Genomic DNA, 18,801 nt, shown 5'->3' with positions numbered 1-18,801 from the left:
ATGGCACATAGTGCTGTTCGGCGCTTGCTCGTGACGCCCGGGACGCAGATGTTAACGTCAAGCAGCGGGGAAGCGTGCGGCGATGGCGGCAAGGGAAGGAGTTGCGGCAGAGACGCGATGCGGGCGCTGAAGTCGGATGCATGCTGACCCATGCCCGAGCCCTCGAGGGTGTGGAGGCGGCACAGGAGAGACTGGCCCTGTGGCGACCGTTGCAGGCGCTCGATGTGGTGAAGCGCCTGTTTCCTCGCACGAAGTGAGGGCGGCCAGTTTCCCACTTCGGCGAGAGTTGCCCCCACTTGCGAGAAGCGGGGAAGCGCGTACATCTGGCGAACTGCAGTGTGGTGTTTGACGTCAACGGCCCTCCAGTTGGCTGCACTGGCGTTGGTGAGCGGGAGTGCGTAGAGCGCTCGCGAAGTAGCGATCGAGTTATAAACTCGGAGCGCAAGATGCGGTGTGCAGCCGCGGCCACGGGCGAGCAGGGAGCGTGCGGCGCCTGCAACTTTCCTGGCGTCCCTGCAGAGCTGTGTGGTTGCCGCATTAAAATTCAGGCGGCAGTCGATGTGAAGGCGCAGGTAGCGAACTTTTCTCTGCCACGGGAGGGGGCTTCCGCGCAGCGAGAGCGTGGGCACTGCGGAGCGAGCACGGCTACCACGGGGGTGAATCATTAGCGCCTCGGGTTTAGACGCCGAGAGCTGAAGCCCCACGCTGGTGAGGTATTCGTCCACGGCGTTGATAGCAGACTGCAGTGATTGCCGCATTTGGTAGCCATAGTCCGTGGGCCCCGAAGCGAAAAGAGCGATGTCGTCGGCGTAAATCGCCACGCGGACTTCGAAGGCTGTCAGCTTCGGGATGAAATCGGGGAGCCTTGCAAGCGCCAAGTTGAATAGAAAGGGGCTAAGAACACTGCCCTGAGGAACACCAGCGGTCACGCTGCGGGCGGCGCTAAGCGCGTCGCCAACACGCACTCTGAGTGTTCGGTCGCTAAGAAAGGCCGACACATAGTCCAGTAGGCGGCCGGTGATGCGCAGCTCGCGAAGCGCTTGGATGATGGTGCCGTGCGGGAGGCCGTCAAACGCGCGTTCGACATCGAGCAGCACCAGGTATGCGGCTTCGCGGCGGCTTGCAGCGTGCTCGAGAGTGGCGACAACGTCCGCGATGGAATCAGCTCCCATTGGACCACGAATATCCTCTGGACATCCCGATTAGATCCGAACGTCCAAGTCCCGCTCAGGACGACCAGAGGGTACCATGTGGACGTTAAATTCGGGATGTCCTATTTAAGACATCCTTCAGACATCCACACGATTGAACTTCTGGGATCTAAACAAAATCCCAAAACTTTAATCCTATGGATGTCCGAAGGATGTTTTCAACGGGATGTCCCATACCGGCCATATGTGGGACCAACACACACATCCTACACGTACTACGTGATCATATCGCGGCATATTAAATCTCTACCACGGCTGCCTTCAGCGCACGCTCCTCCGTAAAGACATGTCAGCCAGCAATGTGAAGTTGCTGCACTCATAATCAAACTTCCAATGCAGACGATAAACGGAGAAGTTGAAATGAACGACCGAAACTGCACAAGCATATTGGGAGGAAACGTCACAAAGAAACAGGCAGAACGCCGGAACAACTGCGCATTACCAGCTACTGCAAGGCGTAACCGAATCAATCGTGCTCTATGCTCCTACGCTCTCCGAACATGTCGAGAAAGAAGAGTACGGCAACCTCTACAACACCTGCAACCCCTGCCGTTGTACAGAGCAGTGACTGCCTTTACCCAGTCGAATCAGCACTGGCTCTTGCATTCACACGCACGCTTTGCGCTGATTTGCGCGTAGTCAGTCACATGACGTAACGACGCCGTCTTATTGGATCTCTTCGCCCTTCTGTGTAAGCTCGGAATGCCAACGCCTGAAGGTTGCTGGGTTGGTGTGCTCTGCACTCTCACACGCTCAGTTCGCGCGCTTTCTCTGAACGTGGTGGTTGAATCGTTGTGCCATGTGCTCATGAGTTCCAGGGTGAGCGTTGGTCAGCTCCAGGTGAACGATTTTGTCATGCGCTTTGGAGCTCCATTTCTGCGGCACCTGTACGTCTTACGCCTATCAAGAGGTAAGTGACAGTTCATGAAATCAATGTTTTTCTATTAGCAGCCCTGCAAGTGTCGTGTCTGCGCATAATCGAATGACGGGCATTGTAGTACATCCCCATCTTTTGCAGCGACGGCAACATCAATCGGCGATTGACCATGCGTTGTGTTGCGTTTGGTCGCATCGTACTACTATTCTGCAAACTTCTGAGCTTATTCTGTCCTATATCTCTGCGCAGCGCTGAGATCCGCAAAAAAAAAAATATCTGAATTCGTAACTTTAGAACCGTTAACTCGCATGTTGCCCACAGGATGAGTCCGCAAGGTTATCGTTGTCTTTACTGAACAGTGGCGAATAATAAGAAAATGAATATTGATTATAATAGCTACCCGACAAACACTGTCCAGCATAGCCTTGCTTCAGCTTCGTTTGCGTTTTCTTTGCGTAACCGTGATTGCGATAGCAATCAATCGTACAACTGTAAGGTTGAAATAGCTGAAAGTTTGTGTGTATTTGTATCGCGGTCGGGGCACTTGCTGCACGTTATGGCCGGCAACGCTGCTGAACTTTAGTACACCTGTCTTTAGGGCTGATATATTCTTACTAACAGTGCATGCACGTTTCTTGGAATAACTGAAATTTAGGGCGACTTGTTAGACTTCAAGACAAATTTACTACTCGGCTCCCTGTGACGAACGAAACGTTTGCGCCTTCTTAATTGCCCGTTCGCACGTGGTCGTATTTTTTAGTACGTAAGATGAAACGTTTTCTCACTTGACTGATTCTTTCGCGTGCTCGTACTGATAACCAACGCTCTTCTGATAACCGTGTCGCTTAAACTTCGCTACGTGTGCAGTTGGCGTTTTGTTTGCGTATCAGCGATTGCCAAAGTAATCGTAAAACTGCGTACGTTCGGAATAGTAGAACTTTGTTAGCGTTTGTATCGCGATTTGAGAATTTGCTGCCCGTGATGGCCGGTCGCGCTGCTGAATTAAACAGATCGTGTATTTACGGCTGGTATTGTTTTTGGCTAACAGTGCCGTGCACGTTGTCGTAATAACGAGACATCTGGGCGACTTGTTAGGTTTCTGCATATTTACACGTGAACGGATGCATGCTAGTATGGTGTTAAGGTCAAATTCACGTCTCAGCTCTGTAACGACGAAACGTGCGCGCTGATGAGCTCGTTCGCACGTGGTAGCAATCTTTTATTATAAGAGTTTGTGAGGGTTGACTCCATCACACGCTCGTAGTGAGTAACCGTGTCGCTTAAGCTTCGTCTGCCATTGCTGTTTTGTTTGCTTAACAATCGCGATAGCAATCGTAAAAACTGCGTAAGGATGGATTAACTGAATTTACTCATTTCAATACTCTTAATGTCACGCAGAGCGTTACAAGGAGGGTGGGATTCTGTACAATAAGTGGAAATCGGGGTTTTGAAGTATGATGGGACAGGTTGTCGCTGACCTTAGAACAAGGAATGACCGTGCACGTTTGTACGTGAACTTGGGACGTAGAATACAGATGTAGGCATCTGTATCACGATCGGAGCACTTGCTGCGCGTGATGGCTAATTGGTCGGCCGTACTGCTGAACTTTACCACGCTTGTCCTTACGGCTGGTATACCAGCCGTGAAGACAAGCGTGGTAAAGTTCAGCAGTGCGGCCGGCCCCTTAACCATTACGTACAGCATACATATATGTGCCAAACAGTGACATGCATATTTTTCGAAATAACGAAACGTTTGGACGACTTGTTAGGCTGCTGCCTGTTTGCATGTGGGCGGATGCATGCTCTTATGAGGGTAATAAGATCAAGCTTAGGCCTCAGCTTCCTGTAACGATCGACACATTTACGCTACTTATACTATAGCTCGCTCGCACGTGGTCGTATTGTTTCGTATTAATAATGGGGAACGTTTGTCGATCTTCGTTGACTGCTAAATTTGCGTCACGCTCCCGCCCTCATGATTAACCGTGTTGCCAATTGAGCTTCGTCTGCCGTTTGAGTTTTCTTTGCGTAACCGCGACTGCGAGAGCGATCGTAAAATGGCATGCGGTTGAAATAACTAAACATTTGTGGGCATTTGTACCGCGATCGCAGCACTTGTTGCACGTGATGGTTGGCCTGCCGCGCTGCGGAATTTTCCCACGCGTTTCTGTCATACAATGCCCTACACGTTCGTTTCTGGGAATAACGAAATTTCGGGCGACATCTTGTGAATTGCTGCTCATTTACACGTTCTCAGGTGCATGCTAGTATGTTGGTGAGGTCAAGCTTACGTCTCAGATGTCTGTAACGATCGAATCGTTTGCGCCTATTAGACTATCGCTCCGAATTCGCACGTTGTCGTATCTTTAGTAATAGAGTCCCGGCCACGGCGCCCGCATTTTGATGAGGGCGATACGCGAAAACACCCGTGTACTTAGATTTAAGTGCATGTTAAGAACCCCAAGGGGTCCAAATTATTCCAGAGTCCCCCACTATGGCGTGCTTCATAATCAGATCGTGGTTTTGGCACTTAAAAACCCAATAATTTATTTTTTTAGTAATGGTGAACGTTTGTCTCTCTTGACCGTTAATTACCCGCCGTGGTAGCTCAGTGGCTATGGTGTTGGGCTGCTGAGCACGACGTCGCGGGATCGAGTCCCGGCCACGGCGGTCGCATTTCGATGGGGGCGAAATGCTGAAACATCCGTGTATTTAGATTTAGGTGCACGTTAAAGAACCCCAGGTGGTCGAAATTTCCGGAGTCCTCCACTACTGCGTGCCTCATAATCAGAAAGTGGTTTTGGCACGTAAATTTGACTGTTAACTAAATTTCTGTCGGGTGCGCGTTTTATCGCGTTTTGCTGGACCCAATAAACGTTTATTCACTCACTCACTCTGTCAGGTGATTTACCGTGTCGCCTAAGTTTTGTCTACCCTTTGAGTTTTCTTTGCGTAATCGCATTTGCAAGACCAATACAATCGCGGAAGTTCCAAATAACGGAACTATATTGTGGGCATTTGTATTTCAATGGCAGCACCTCGCACACAGGGCGGTTGACCAACCGTGCTGCTTCAGTTTTCTCACATTTGCTATCATTTGGGCCAGCGCATGTACTGACATGTGTGCGCGACGCGCTGGACAAACTTACGCGACTGTTGCATCCCCATATTGTCATTGTATATTTACTGGAGTTATATAGTCGACAATCGCCTAACTTTTGTAATATATTGCGATAGAAATTGTACGGACACTCCTGATGAATTTCCGCTGACGCGGACGTGCGCCGCGGTGGGTAGTGGCTTCGTGGGCGCTGTTCCCGCGCAGCTTAGTGTCGAAGTTCGCGTAAATTTGGCTCTTGAAAGGCATTGTGGCTGGAAGCAACAAGAAGCGATCGCGTGTCGCTGCTGCCCCGCTTCACGCCAGCGTAGCATATTTACCGTCAGGGAGGTGTGTTCATGTTTGGCTTTGCGCATGACACTGTTTGTTAATTTAACAAGGAAGCGAAGGTTTACTGTAATTTAAAGTGGCGATAACACGTACAGCTGCTTAAATATAGCCGTTTGATAATTTGCTCTCCCAATCGCTGCTTCGCTTTTCGGACGAAACTATGCTATGCTGACATAGTGACTAGGAGAATTCCTTTTAACTCTTTTCTGATAACTGTTCGCTCAACGAGTTTATATTAAGCCACAAAGAAGCAAAGTTCCTGTCAGAACCTGCAGATTGCTGTTAAATGTGCACGTTGTTACGACAGCAATTTTCATAAACATTTCTAACACATTTTTATTGCATACTTTACAGTCATGCTGTGTTCCTGCCATCAGCCTGGTGTCACTTTGGGTCGACATCCTTCTTTGTTGAGGATCAGCACAGAAACAAGCCCGCGAAAATCTGCTTTCTTAGTACCTCTGATCTCAACAGTGTATTTCGTGTCTGCGACCACTGGAACCGATCCTTCAGGATGACTAGTAAATTGTGTAGCGTACCCGTGACCTCTTCTGTTCTGCATCTGAAACTATGGACGAAAGGCTTCACCCAGCGTGTGGCGACTTCCTTATGGGCCGATGTACCTGTGAACTCGGTTAATTTTGGTCTCTGGGACTGTTCAAGCAAGTCCACAGAAATGCCCCACTAAATTTCGTAGTACACGTGAACTGCAATTGTAGTCGTCTTCGACCGCTGAGCCAGCCTGCAGTGAGCCTTAGTGAAATGTTTGGTCGCCAAGATACCTGTGATATTTTCAGAAGTATTTGTAACTGCTGCCATTGAAGAACAGTCATGCTCTGCCTCTGGTAACTTCCATCGAGGCTGTCTGATTCCCGTGAATTTTTAGGATGAAATTGTGTTTATGTGTGGCTGCTGAAGCAAGCCCACACAAATCCTCTATTAGCTTTTCATATGGGTGAACTCATATAATGCATTTTTCTGTCTATGACTGCTGAAGTGAGCATGCTGCAAGCTTTTAGTTAATTGTGTAGTCGCCAAGGTACCTGTGACGGTTCAGCAATATTTGGCTGTGACCACGGAAAGGTCGCATTCTGCTTCTGTTGACTTGCTTAGAGGCCTTCAAGCCTGTGAACACTTATGGTGAATTTGTGTTTGTGACCACTCAAGTGCAGCGAGTGTCTTGTAACTCTAGTACTTGTGACATCAGTTTGGTATTGTGTTGAAGCAAGTGTCTTGTAACTGCCTTTGTATTTGAACTCTCCAGTAATGTTCGTGTTTGCAACTACTTAAGTGATCCTTTAGTAATTTTTTTATGCCCAGTGTGTCTATAAAATATTTAGTACTTTTACTGTGTGCAAACGCTGAAGGAGGCCTGCAGAAAGTGGAGTAGCTTCCGTCATGGCTAAGACACCTCTGAACTTTCCAGCAAATATTGCATTTATGTGCCCGCGACCGTTGAAGTGAGCCAGCCCACAGTAGCCCTTCTACTACCTTTGTACCCCCCTACACCCCCCCCCCCCCCCCACCCTTGCATAGGGCTTTTAAAGTTCTTTTACTGGCCGAGGTGCATCTGCGTATTATTAGCTCAACTGAAATGGTCTTATCACTACACACGAAAGTGTCGATGTTTGCTCTGGTGACTTGCCAGAACTTGTTATGGATGCACAGTGCATTTGCTCTACACTCTAAGAACAGTTGCACCCTTTGGGGTGTAATTTTGCCACAGAACGATAATCGTCATCTGTCTTGCTTGTGTTTTTTTTTCTTGAAAACCCTGCGCTCGTTACTTTCCTGTCGAGAATGCTCTGTCATGCTGATAATGCGCATGCCATTCGTGACATGGAAGTACCAGGCTTGCAGCGTTAAAGGAAATGTGGGCAAGACGGATGACAATTATTGTTCTGTGGCAAATATGCACCCCAAAGGGTGCAACTATTTTTAGAGTGTAAATGGATGATTATACAGCAGCTGTTTGTCTATATATGACCACTGAACTAGCCTCGAGTAATATTGTTAATGCCTAATGTAGTTGTGACATCTTAATTTAGCATAACTCGGGTTCGTGTATGTAACTACTGAATATGGCCTAGGGAAAGGCTGTGGCAACTTAAAGTGGCTAACATATCTAAACTTTTCAGCAAATTTTGCATTGATGTGCCTGCTACCACGGAAGTGAGCCCACTGCAAGCCTCGTGATAAGTTCCATAGTGGGCCCACTGCGAATTCTGAAATTTTCTTGCTACCCAAAGTGCATTTGTAAAGAGTTTGATTAATGTGTACTTTTACTAACCATGGTGCGGTATAAATATCTGCAATAGCTGAGCTTGTATGAAGAAATTATCGACTTTTATTTGTTTGCATTGCTGGGTTTTACTGAAAACTGCTGAGTGCATTTTAGAGTTCAACGAGTGATCTTCCTGCAACTGTTTTATTGAAATAAATGCTGTATTTTTGATGAGATTGTCAAACGATTCAGCAGTCTGCAGAACTTCGTTCTGTAGCTTCTTCCCTGTTAGCACAAGAAAGTATAGGTTGCATGTGTATATGTTGTGAATTAATGCATTTTTATCAAGTTGTATGTAATGTATTTGCTTAGCGTAGCAGGGAACCATGTGCACAATGCTTAGTTGCACTGCAGTCTTCATTTAACGTGCTTTGAGATGTGGTGGGCTGCATTCCTGGCTTGTCTCCTGGTACTTCAGCTTTTGCATGACGAAAATATTTGGTCGCCTTATTGGACCGCTGGGATGGATTTCCAAGAGCTGTGCAGTTCCTTTTCATCATTGCCCACAAGTCATCACAAAACCAGCTTACTTTGTTAATGGTATGTAAATTGCATCAGGCTTGCTGCACTGTAGGGTCCATACTGAGGAACGTCCCAGTTATGGTAATTTATAATCAATATGGACGCCCTGTGGATATCCTCAATCCCCAACCAAATGTCCCACAAACTTCCTTAGGACGATTGGTAAAATGTCCCAGAAGCGTCCTATATCCTGACAAAAATGTCCTTAGGATGTACTCGGGGTTATGCAATAAGAATAATCCGTATTTAGACATCGCTTGGACGTCCGAATATCCCATTATGACGTTTGGGGGACGTTTCTATGAACGTCAATCCCAGGGACGTCCGAATGTCCCGTTTTTGATCTCCGCTGAACATCTGTAGGACGCTGGTGCTCCAATGGGATTATCTTCAAAGGTCCTGCGGACGTCCGGATATTTGATTTTGATGTACGATGGACGTTCGTGGGATGTGCAATTCTCTTGCGTCGGACGATCCTATGGACATCCGTAGTACATCATCGGGACTTCTAGGGATGTCCGACGGACATCAAAATATCCTTCGTAGGACGTCCTTTGGACATTCACTGGAGATTTGTGGTCCAATGGGCTGTCGAGCGGAGTCGGCGGAAGCCACTCTGTTCCGGGGCAAGAGCGTCGAGGGCGGAGGCGATCCATTCGAGTCGGTTCAAAGCCATCGACTCCATCGTTTTGCCGGGTACCCAGGTCAGCGATACTGGGCGATAGGAGCTGATGTTCGAGGCTGGTTTGCCGCGCTTCAGAATGGGAACGACGATGGCCTCTTTCTAGTTGGCGGGGATGATGCCGCTGCGCCAGACGGAGTTGAAAACCTCGAGAAGTGAGGGAAGTTGAGCTGCGTCGATGTTCCTGAGCACTTGATGAGTAACGCCGTCGGAACCGGGAGCGGAGCGGCGTTTGTGCTTGTTCAAGACGATGCGCAACTCGCTGATCGTGAACTCAGCAGAACACAACACTTCTACATGCTCCATAATTGCGCTCGTTGGGAAATAGCACATAGGAGCGAGGCGTTCAACCATGTTGTGCGGCGGAAGTTCGACGGCGGCTGTGACAGGGCACACAGACGGCGGGGCGAACGTATCCGCGAACAGTTCGGCCAACTACTCGGCACTCAAGCCCTGAGCCACTGCGATGGAGAGTGCAGGGCGGCGGGGGATCTTGGGACGCACAGTGAGCGGAAAGAGGAGCCGCGTCGCCTAAACACGAGGGTTTGAGTGATGCACGCTGGAAGTTGGAAGGGGAGACAGCGAGAAAACTTATTGAACGCAAGGGTAGGGGGGCATCCTCGTACCGGTCCCCGCACGGTCCGAAGGGGAGACGCGGGCGAGTGGCGCGCCACGCGTCGGGGCAGCGCCGCACACTGCGAGGAGGCGTCTTCTGTGTTTGCCGCAAGATGGCTCTGCGTGTGCGCATAGCGCAGCAGAAGAAATGTAGCAGAAACGTACTTCGCTACTCGCGTAACTGCGACTTCTGTAAGTTACATGCTCGTAATTACCGATATACACCGCAGTATAACTTTCTACGGCGCGTTTCTAAGGCAACACCGCATTCACTAGAGGCGCTTTTGTACCGCTTTGAAGCATCGAACGCGTGACTGAGTGGTAGCGTCTCCGTTTCACACTACGGAGACCCTGGTTTGATTGCCACCCAGCCCATCTTGCAAGTTGTTTTTTATTTATGATGTGCCTCCCGGTATTTATCGCTCACTGCCCACACCGCCGACACCGACGACACCGGCGTTTCTGCGACACGAGCTCCTTAACGCTGTCGCGTTAAAAAGTGTGTTTCGGAGCGTGAACGAAGACCCCGAATACGCGAAAAATTGCCGCGCGACTGGACGCTCGAGGAACTTTGCGCGTATTTCCGGGCTCCTTTCACGCTGAGAGAAAAAAACACTTATGCAGCACGTATTGAGCAACAGTGTGTGTGTGTGTGTGTGTGTGTGCGTGCGTGCGTGCGTGCGTGCGTGCGTGCGCGCGTCACGTACACCAAGTGAGCGGCACACACCGTAAACGCCCAGCAAAAAAACATGAACAATTAAGCCCAGTTGTTATCCAATAATGTGTTTGCCATGCATGCTTGCGGAAGGGAGTTCTTTGTGCAACTATGTTTTCAATATGCAATGTGACTGGTACCCCTCTTTACAACTATGGCGTACTCATACGCGAGAGCCAAGTGGTACTTTCTAGTGCCACTTCGTGTTGTTGTCCCTTTTATCGTCTCGCGTGTTCCCTCCGGTAGCTTCCCAAGTCAGGAATAACCAACTGGCCTACACCAACTCTCCGCTATGTCACTTTCCCATCGGCCAGTTCTGAACCCTTGTAGAAACAGAGAATACACGTTTAGTATCGGTGCCAAATATTTTGGCCTTCACCATTCACTCTTATTCAGAATTCCCAGTATGAAATCCACCAAGGATTTTCACAGCTGCAGCTCGAAATGTCGTCAGGAATTGAATTTTATTTCTCGTTCATTCAAACGAGGGTTCATTCGAACGAAACGATCCACTCCTCATAAATTTGGCTGGATCGTTGCGGGTCTCTCGTTTACATATTGGGTCTTTATCTGTTGAGTGGCTCGGTATTCTCACATAGTGTGTTTGTTATTGGGGTGTCGCGGGATCGGATCCCTGCCACGGCGGCCGCATTTCGATGGGGTCGAAATGCAAAAACAACCGTGTACTGAGATGTTGGTGCTCGGTAATGAACCCCAGGCGGTCACAATTAATCCGGAGTCCCCACTACGGCGTGCCTCATAATCAGATCGTGGATTTGACACGCAAAGCCTCAGAATGTAGTTTCAATTTTCTTAATTTTGTGTGCTTCGCATTTTCAGGTTTTCGGTTCACCTTGTAGTCTGTGAATATGGAGTTTATTGTTCACTGCGAAAAATGTGCCGCTTTACGCTTTCCTATGATTACTCCTACGCGTCTGGCTGGTGTTCCGGATGCACTCGCGAGGGTGGTGTGGCCTCTTAGTTCCTACAGAAGCGTCTTATATTGCTGTATTCTGCGTTTCAGGATTCGTGTTCTTCGGTATCAGTAGCGTAGATATTCTCGGAAGTGCCAACCACGCAAGCGCTGTTCAGGAATCGGCGGGAGGTTCCGGAACCCCGCGCAGCGTCCGCGTCTTCGACCACAGGTGCAGCGTCTCAATGACAGCGTCTGGAAACGCTAGCAGTCACGAGGGAACAACCCGAGAACGCTCCCCTTACTACCGTGGTACCACGCAGTGCCACCGGTACAACCGCACGACGGTACCAGGGTTCTTCTAGGGTTGCTTATTGTCGCGAAACTTCTCCGAAAGTTTCACATAGAGCCAGAAGGTGGCACCAGAGGCGCTGGCCTAAGTGGAAGGGGAGCAGCCTGCCGCTCCAGAAGGCCGTCTGCGCTATCATGCAAATAATTCACGAGGAAAGGCACTTCTGCCAGCATTTATTTCTCGGTGTTCGAAGAGTGAGCATGCAGCGGGAACGTTTGGCTATAGATTTAAGGTGCGATGTGTTTGTGCTTAAATTATACACGGCACCGTTATAAGATTGACGTGGCCCCACTCCCCACTAGTAACAACTGTTTCGGTCCGCTGTCTTACGCTTGCATTTTGTTTAGTTATCAGATAAGCTATATTTGGTTAGCTAGTTCATTCAGTTACTTATTAGTTGATTAGTTAGTAAGTTAATTATATATGATTAGTCATTGTAGCTGGGCATCTTATAATTCAGTGAATAATTTTGTTAGTTGGTTTAGATAAGTTACGTAATGTGTTGGTTATGTTTTGTTACTTAAATTAGTTGTGTTCCTCAAGTTTGTTTTGTTATTTATTATTGAGCTTAGTTAGATAATTAGCTGTTCAAGCTATACCTCAGTTATTAGATATGTAATTAGTTTATTTATACAATAAGTATAGTTATTTCGTATAGTTCTTATATCAGTCAGTTTTAGTTTATTTAGTTACTTATTAGTTTGATAATTTAGTAATTACTTATTTCTTAGGTTAACTCACAAGCTTAGCTGGGTAAATTTATGGGTAGATTTCGTTACATCGGTTAGTTATTGTTTAGTTAAGTAAGGGATTGGCGAATTTAGTTATTCAGTTCAGCTAGGTAAGTTCCGTGTTATTGAGTTTAGTTGATTTTTTGGGTAGTTTGGTGCGTTATTATGAAATTTCTTTACGTAATTAGTAAGTTTAGCCTTTTAATTAGTACACTATGTAAGGTTGGTTAGGAATCCACGGAACTTAACCGACACGCAAGCACACAACAAATGTTAGGCTTTGTCGCTATGACGAAGCGCGCTGCCACTACACGGAGAGAGATGTACGGTGCCAAAACTACACACGAGTGGCTAAAAGCAGTGACGCAGTTTTATCTGCCTAATTACACAAAAATGCCATGCGCAGTCGCTCAGAAGCAGCTTTAGAACGATGGAGTTGTCCCACGTGTGCCTTTTCAACTATGAATACGGCCACTAGTACAATTGCGAATGAGCCCGGAAATTGTTCCCACATTTTTCGCATATAAAATTTCGAACATTGTATAGAAACAGGGTAGTGGTTTGCACGTTGTGCAGGAAATATTTCCAGGCTGATAATGGCAGTCGACCGTTGCGCAAAAGTGGGTGCACACACACACAAGGCCTGGTGCGTCCCTCGGGCGACCGCTTCGACGCCCTTCTACTCGCGCATGCGCCGCGGTGCGTCCACTGTGGGCGCTATGTGAAGCGCACCAATGGGTGGTGTCTCAAGGCCCGACCTCTATGGCGTGTTTTTGGCTCCTAAAATTGCGTCTCGCGCCTTCGGCCGGCGAAAGCATAGCTTTAAAACACGCATTTCAAATCCAGAGGTCCCCACGCCATAAGAGGCCTGATTTTGGACACTGCCTATAGCGTTACAAGGGATGTAATCGAGAGTTCGACGGATGCCCGTCTGGTCGGGATGAAACATGACAAAGAAACACGTACACCAATCAGATAAAAAAAAAAAGTGTTCCTTGGTCGGTGCGCGTCTTTCTTTGTCACATTACCAGGGAATTTCGTGACCTCAGCAAGACTATTGAAGCACGCTAACGGTACCGCATCACCATGGCGTTCTTACAGCTATCTTAGAGAGCACTGTCTTCGCGACTGGCCCACAAAAACAGCTAGGCAGTCACAAGTACATCGCCCGTTCCGAATGAACGCTAAACGCTTTAACATATACTCGTGCTTCGAGTGTCGCTAGTTATACCGCGACCGCTTCATCGAAATGCAACATTGTCGTGGTCGTACAGAACTGGTTGATTTCCGACAGCCTTATCTTTGTCGCGGCAGCCGACCGAGCCTTTTGTGACGAGTGCAAGATGCCGAGCTCGAATGCGGTCGGCGTCTTTTACGGGGTGCCGTGGAAGACGATTTAGTTGCCAGATCGCGTTCTGATTTGTTCGCGGTAAGGGATTTCGGAGGCAATACCGACAGACTTCGGTCGGTCGGCGAATATCTGCGCGGAGAGGGCCTTTTAGGCGTAGTTACCTTTCCGCCGACTCGGATTCGAATAATAGCTTAGTGGAATGCGGCGAAATTGCTCTCGGTGGTGCCCTCTCAAGTAGGATACGACCGCAGCATTTGAATACCAAACGCCGATGGGTTCTCTCCTCTTTCTCACATGCTTCGTAGGCATTCGGCCATCAGCTAAAACTGGCTGCTGACATTTCTAACACCAACTCAAAAAGAGTTAACCTAAATCTAAGGGATATCGCCTGACTCACATAGGCTCACATAGGTTTTACCCTGCATAGGAGTCGCTGTAGTATAAAGCTAGAACACCGAAGTTTCAACACTTGAACTAAGCACTTTTCTCATTCATCTAGCATTATTTGCCAGATAAAAGAAATCAGACGGCGCGTCTCTATGCAACGATAAACACGTGCAACTGTAGGTTGTAATAAGGAACCCATGAAATTCAGCACACGCTTGTAGAAAAGGAAGAATGCATGCCACATGGGGGCTATTGTAAAAATGTTTTAGTGAAAGAGTACACCTCCTCGTTACAAAGGTTCCAGTACTCTACGCAGTAAATATTTACAAATGGCCTTATCATATTACTATTACAAAAGACGACGTTACTAGAATAGGGCTGCCTTAATTAATGCAGTCGGAGAGGGACGACCCGGTACGGCAGTTCTTGCGGCGAATAATTTCGGAAAATTAGACCGTGAGACGCGCTCGCGGTGAAATGCGTAATCTTTAACTACTTTAGCAGCAAACATTTAAGAATTTAACATGACCGTACTCGTGTGCTCCAGTCAACCTATTTTGCAGAAAAAAACTCGCAGATACAAGGCAATGTTGCAATCTAAATCATATTTGAGTAAGCGCGGTAGCGGCGGTAGCGAATGACACGCGCACAGTCTTGGCGCGTGTAGCATTGAGCTCTGTCACGAGGAGGAAGGCGGTGTAGGATGCTAGTCAACGGAGGAATACAGTCCATATATAAACACATCCTGTGAACCTAAATCTCTCTCTCTCTCTCTCTCTCTCTCTCTCTCTCTCACAGTCTCTCTTTCACAGTCTAAAATGAAGTAGCGCACTAGTGAAAATGAACTTTCACTTTACTGATCACTTTATTTACCCCTACCAAAAATGATTAGCTACAGATACAAATAAGTATAGCGCGGCGATTCCACAAGCTTAATTTCCATCCACCAGAGGGTAGCTCCAACAGCTTATCCATCTTACAAGTTCGTGCAAGTGGCTTGTAGGGCGTGCTGGTACATGGTACACGGAAGGGAACGCCAGCAGACGGAAAGGACAACCAGAAAGAAAACCGTAACCAAGACACGCACGAAAGAACAGGAATAATGCTCGACCAGCAACAGACTTCCTTTGAAACGACGTCCCGCAAGACAACACCGAGCACGGGTGACAGCACTGCAACTGATTTCAAGGTAATCAACCTAGCAAAACGCGTCAATTTTTATCTTGCAGTGCTGTCACGCGTGCTTCATGTCGTCTTGCGGGACGCAGTCTCCACGAACTTGTCTGTTAGTCCCGACACTCTCCTAGCACCATTGTCTCCCTAACAGTTTTTGCTCGTATTGTTCTGCGCTTGCTGACATTACCTTACGTAATAGTAGCCTTAAAAGCTGACCTAGCTGCTGACTTGGCACGTCTTCACTCCATCACTAGCTGTGTACGCTTTCTACTAGGTCATTAACGAGCTCATTCAAAGAGGATGCTATACAGAGCGGCGGCACTGCATGGCTGACGGCTCAGCGATGCGTGAGCCTACCTGTGGCAACGGCTCACGAGACAGTCTTCTGGCGCCGCTGATCCTTCGTCCAGCAGTGCGGTAACCGGGGCAGACTGGCCGCACATCGGTGCTTCCGGAGGTTCGAATGCAGGGCCGCGGAGACCGTGGCCCGTGATACGTGCAGTGCGCGCGCACGGCCTTCTTCTTCTGCGCATTTGCGCACGGCGAGATAGCGCGTGGCTGTTCTTTTTTTTTTTTCTGGAGATACTTAGTGAACCTATACGGGCGTATTTAAAATCATGCGAATATCTACACAGTACGCTGCCACTTGGCAACTTAATTCAATGAAAGCCTTTGTTTACTGAGGACATCTCGACGCGCTTGCATGTTGCGTAGAACGATAAAAATAAGCTGGCTGCACTCTTTTAGTGCGACATCGGCGTGTTCTCGCAGTCGACGTTGATTTGGTTTGGTTTAGCTTGTTGCCTTTTGGCGTATGGCTCAACTCAATACCAGGAATCGGCAATGATTTGGGCGATAGCACAAAAAAAAAAACGGGGGACCTTTGACAGATCAAATTCGCAAATTAACAATATGTTGAATGGAGAAAGAACATCCGCGGACGCAAAAGCATTTGTGAAGTTGTGCGTGCGAAAGCATTAGTCTCCATTTGAACGCGGCAGAGCGATCCTTCAAATTTTGCACTGCTAGTAATGTACCACAGCGGTACGTGCTGTCCTAGCCGGCAAGCAGCAGCCGCCTGCGGTGATGGCTCCGGCACCGCGCGCCTACTTCCGAGAGCTAGAGTGACGGTGACGTGGCGTCGCGGCCATTCCTTTTCCTCTCACGCAACAGCTGGCGTGCTATTGCGACAGCAGTCCCCTTTCGCCCGCACTGCTCCGTCGAGGCGCCCTCGTGACGTGGTGTCGCAGCCAATGGGATTTTGGGTTCAGTTGCGCTGCTACAGACTACAGACGCCGTTAGACTACAGACGCTGCTACAGACTACAGACGCTAAGAAAGCGTTGGAATCCTAGTCACCCTTAAAGTAGTTTCATTGGGGCTCCACACACTTCTCCCACCGGTGCTGCCGTTGTTGGAAACATTCCGAGAAGACCTATTTGGGAATGGAATTTAGCTCAGCTGTCGTTGCAGCCATAATGTCCTCTCTCGTCTGAAATCGCGCTCCTTTCAATGGCCTCTTGATTTTGGGAAACCGCCAGATGTCGCAGGGGACCATATCAGGAGCTTAAGGAGCTTGATGAACTACAGGAGTTTGGTTTTTCGCCAAGGAAGTCTTAATCAAGTGCGAGGAATGTCCAGGAGCATTGTTATGATGGATGCGCCAATTTTCTGTTGACCACAACTCCGGTCTCTTGCGCCGCACAGCATCACGTAGGTGACGGAGGACATCCCTGTAGAACTCTTTGGTGATTGTCTGACCCTGTGGTGCGCACTCGTGAGACCACGGGGAGTCAAAGAAAGCAGTCAGCATCACTTTGACGTTGCTGCGCACTTGGCGGGCCTTCTTCGGTCTTGGTGACGTGAAATGCTTCCGCTGTGATGACTGGAATTTGGTTTCTGGGTCGTACCCGTACACCCAAAACTCGTCACGAGTGATTGTGGTGTTCATGAAGTCGGGGTCACTGTTTGTGGAATCCAGCAAGTCCTGTGAGGCTTCAACACGAAGTTGCTTTTGCTCCCACCGTGAGCAGCTTCGGCACGAATTTCGCCGCAACTCTCTCCATGGCCAAATCTTTGGTCATAATGGAATGTGCAGAAAAAGTACTGATGCCCACCTCTTGCGCAATTTCTCGGATAGTCACACGCCGGTCCCGCACCACCACAGCGTTCACTTCGGCAATGACCTGATCATTTGGGCATGTTGGTGGCCGACCGGAGCATGGCTTGCTCTCCATCGATGTTCGGCGCATCTTCAGAGCTGTTCCGTACTCGTGCTTTTGACTGAGTGGATAATTACATAATGGGAGCCGTCACAGATAATCCGAATTGCAGCGCACACATGCATGACCGGAGCCACAGTTTCGATAGCCTTTTGTACTAACGCAGGTGACGCAGGAAAGAACCACCTTTTGCCTGAGCGGCTTCATTCCCATGGACTTCCCACCGGAGAGGGGGCCACTCTGGATACTGGGAGACATGTTCATAGGCCGCTACCACACCATCTTCGACAGGGGCAACGACCGCGTTGGCTCCACCGAGGCCTTCTAGTCAGCATCTATGCAGCGGAGAAAGCACTGCTTGGACGTTCTTCATACAAAGGCTCCTAAGGCCCGCTTTCTAAATCGGGCTGTTTCTCACGCTGCCAGACCCTAGACGTTATCACAGACCAGCATCCTCATTCAACCTGTGAATGTTCCATCGTAGTCCATCCCTTGTCTGGTTCGCGAAGTGTGCCGTAGGAGCAGTTCCAAATAAATGCCACCGTCATATCTCTGCTTAAATGAGTGTATCATTCGTTCATAAATGACTCAGCAACCGGCGACGGCGAATGGCTGATACAACTAAAATGGGTAACATTCCTCGACTATAACAAAGGCTTTCTTGGCTTCTTACCCAATACGACTGAATGATCGTCATGATCTTGTTCGAGTTATGCAGAGATTTAACATTTCCTGTTAACCACGTCAGTTCACCCGTGACCTGTGAAGACAAACATAAGCTATTTCTCTATGGAGTCGTCTCCGTAAATGCCCGCAAGCCAGTGTTACCACTAAGATTTTCAAGTTACGCAATCATCTCAGTCTAGTATTTAGTGACCCACCGTGGTTTCTCAGTGGCTTTGGGGTTGGGCTGCTGCGCACGAGGTCACGGGATCGAATCTCGGCCACGGTGGCCGAGATTCGATGCAGGCGAAATGCGACAACGCCCGTGTACTTAGATATAGATGCACGTTAAAGAACCCCATTATGGTCGATATTTCCGGAGTTCTCCACTACGGCGCGCCTCATAATCAGAAAGTGGTTTCGACCTGTAAAACCCGGTAAAAAAGTATGTAGTGGACCGTGCACATCAACTAACTAATAAGCGATTGCTGGGCGGTTCTACGTCGATTCTACGACGGTGCTAGTGACTATGCATTGAGTTTTTCAGCGGATGGAACTACCATGGTGAGTCATTGCTGTTTATGGCAAGGAAATGTTTCCGTATATCCCGAACCCCATCGGAAACATTCTGTTCCTGAGAGCTCATTGCA

General features: G+C 48.5%; 1 protein-coding gene across 2 annotated transcripts in view; it reads right to left on the bottom strand.

Moving 5' to 3' along the window:
* The window catches only part of LOC126524049 (uncharacterized), a 39,140-nt gene extending 23,068 nt beyond the window's left edge, over positions 1–16,072 (bottom strand). For both annotated transcript variants that reach the window (XM_055067048.2, XM_072286803.1), the window contains exon 1: positions 15,625–16,072. Coding sequence is in view for 1 of the 2 variants with exons in the window: in XM_072286803.1 (XP_072142904.1) it covers positions 15,625–15,800 (176 nt within the window). In the remaining variant the exon portion in view is untranslated. The remainder of the gene's footprint in view (positions 1–15,624) is intronic.
* Positions 16,073–18,801: the final 2,729 nt, after the last annotated feature.

The sequence above is a fragment of the Dermacentor andersoni genome, chromosome 3 (genome assembly GCF_023375885.2).
Source record: "Dermacentor andersoni chromosome 3, qqDerAnde1_hic_scaffold, whole genome shotgun sequence".
NCBI classification, from domain to species: Eukaryota; Metazoa; Arthropoda; class Arachnida; order Ixodida; family Ixodidae; genus Dermacentor; species Dermacentor andersoni.
Note: the sequence above shows the minus strand (reverse complement) of the source record. Positions and strands in the feature narration are given on the sequence as shown.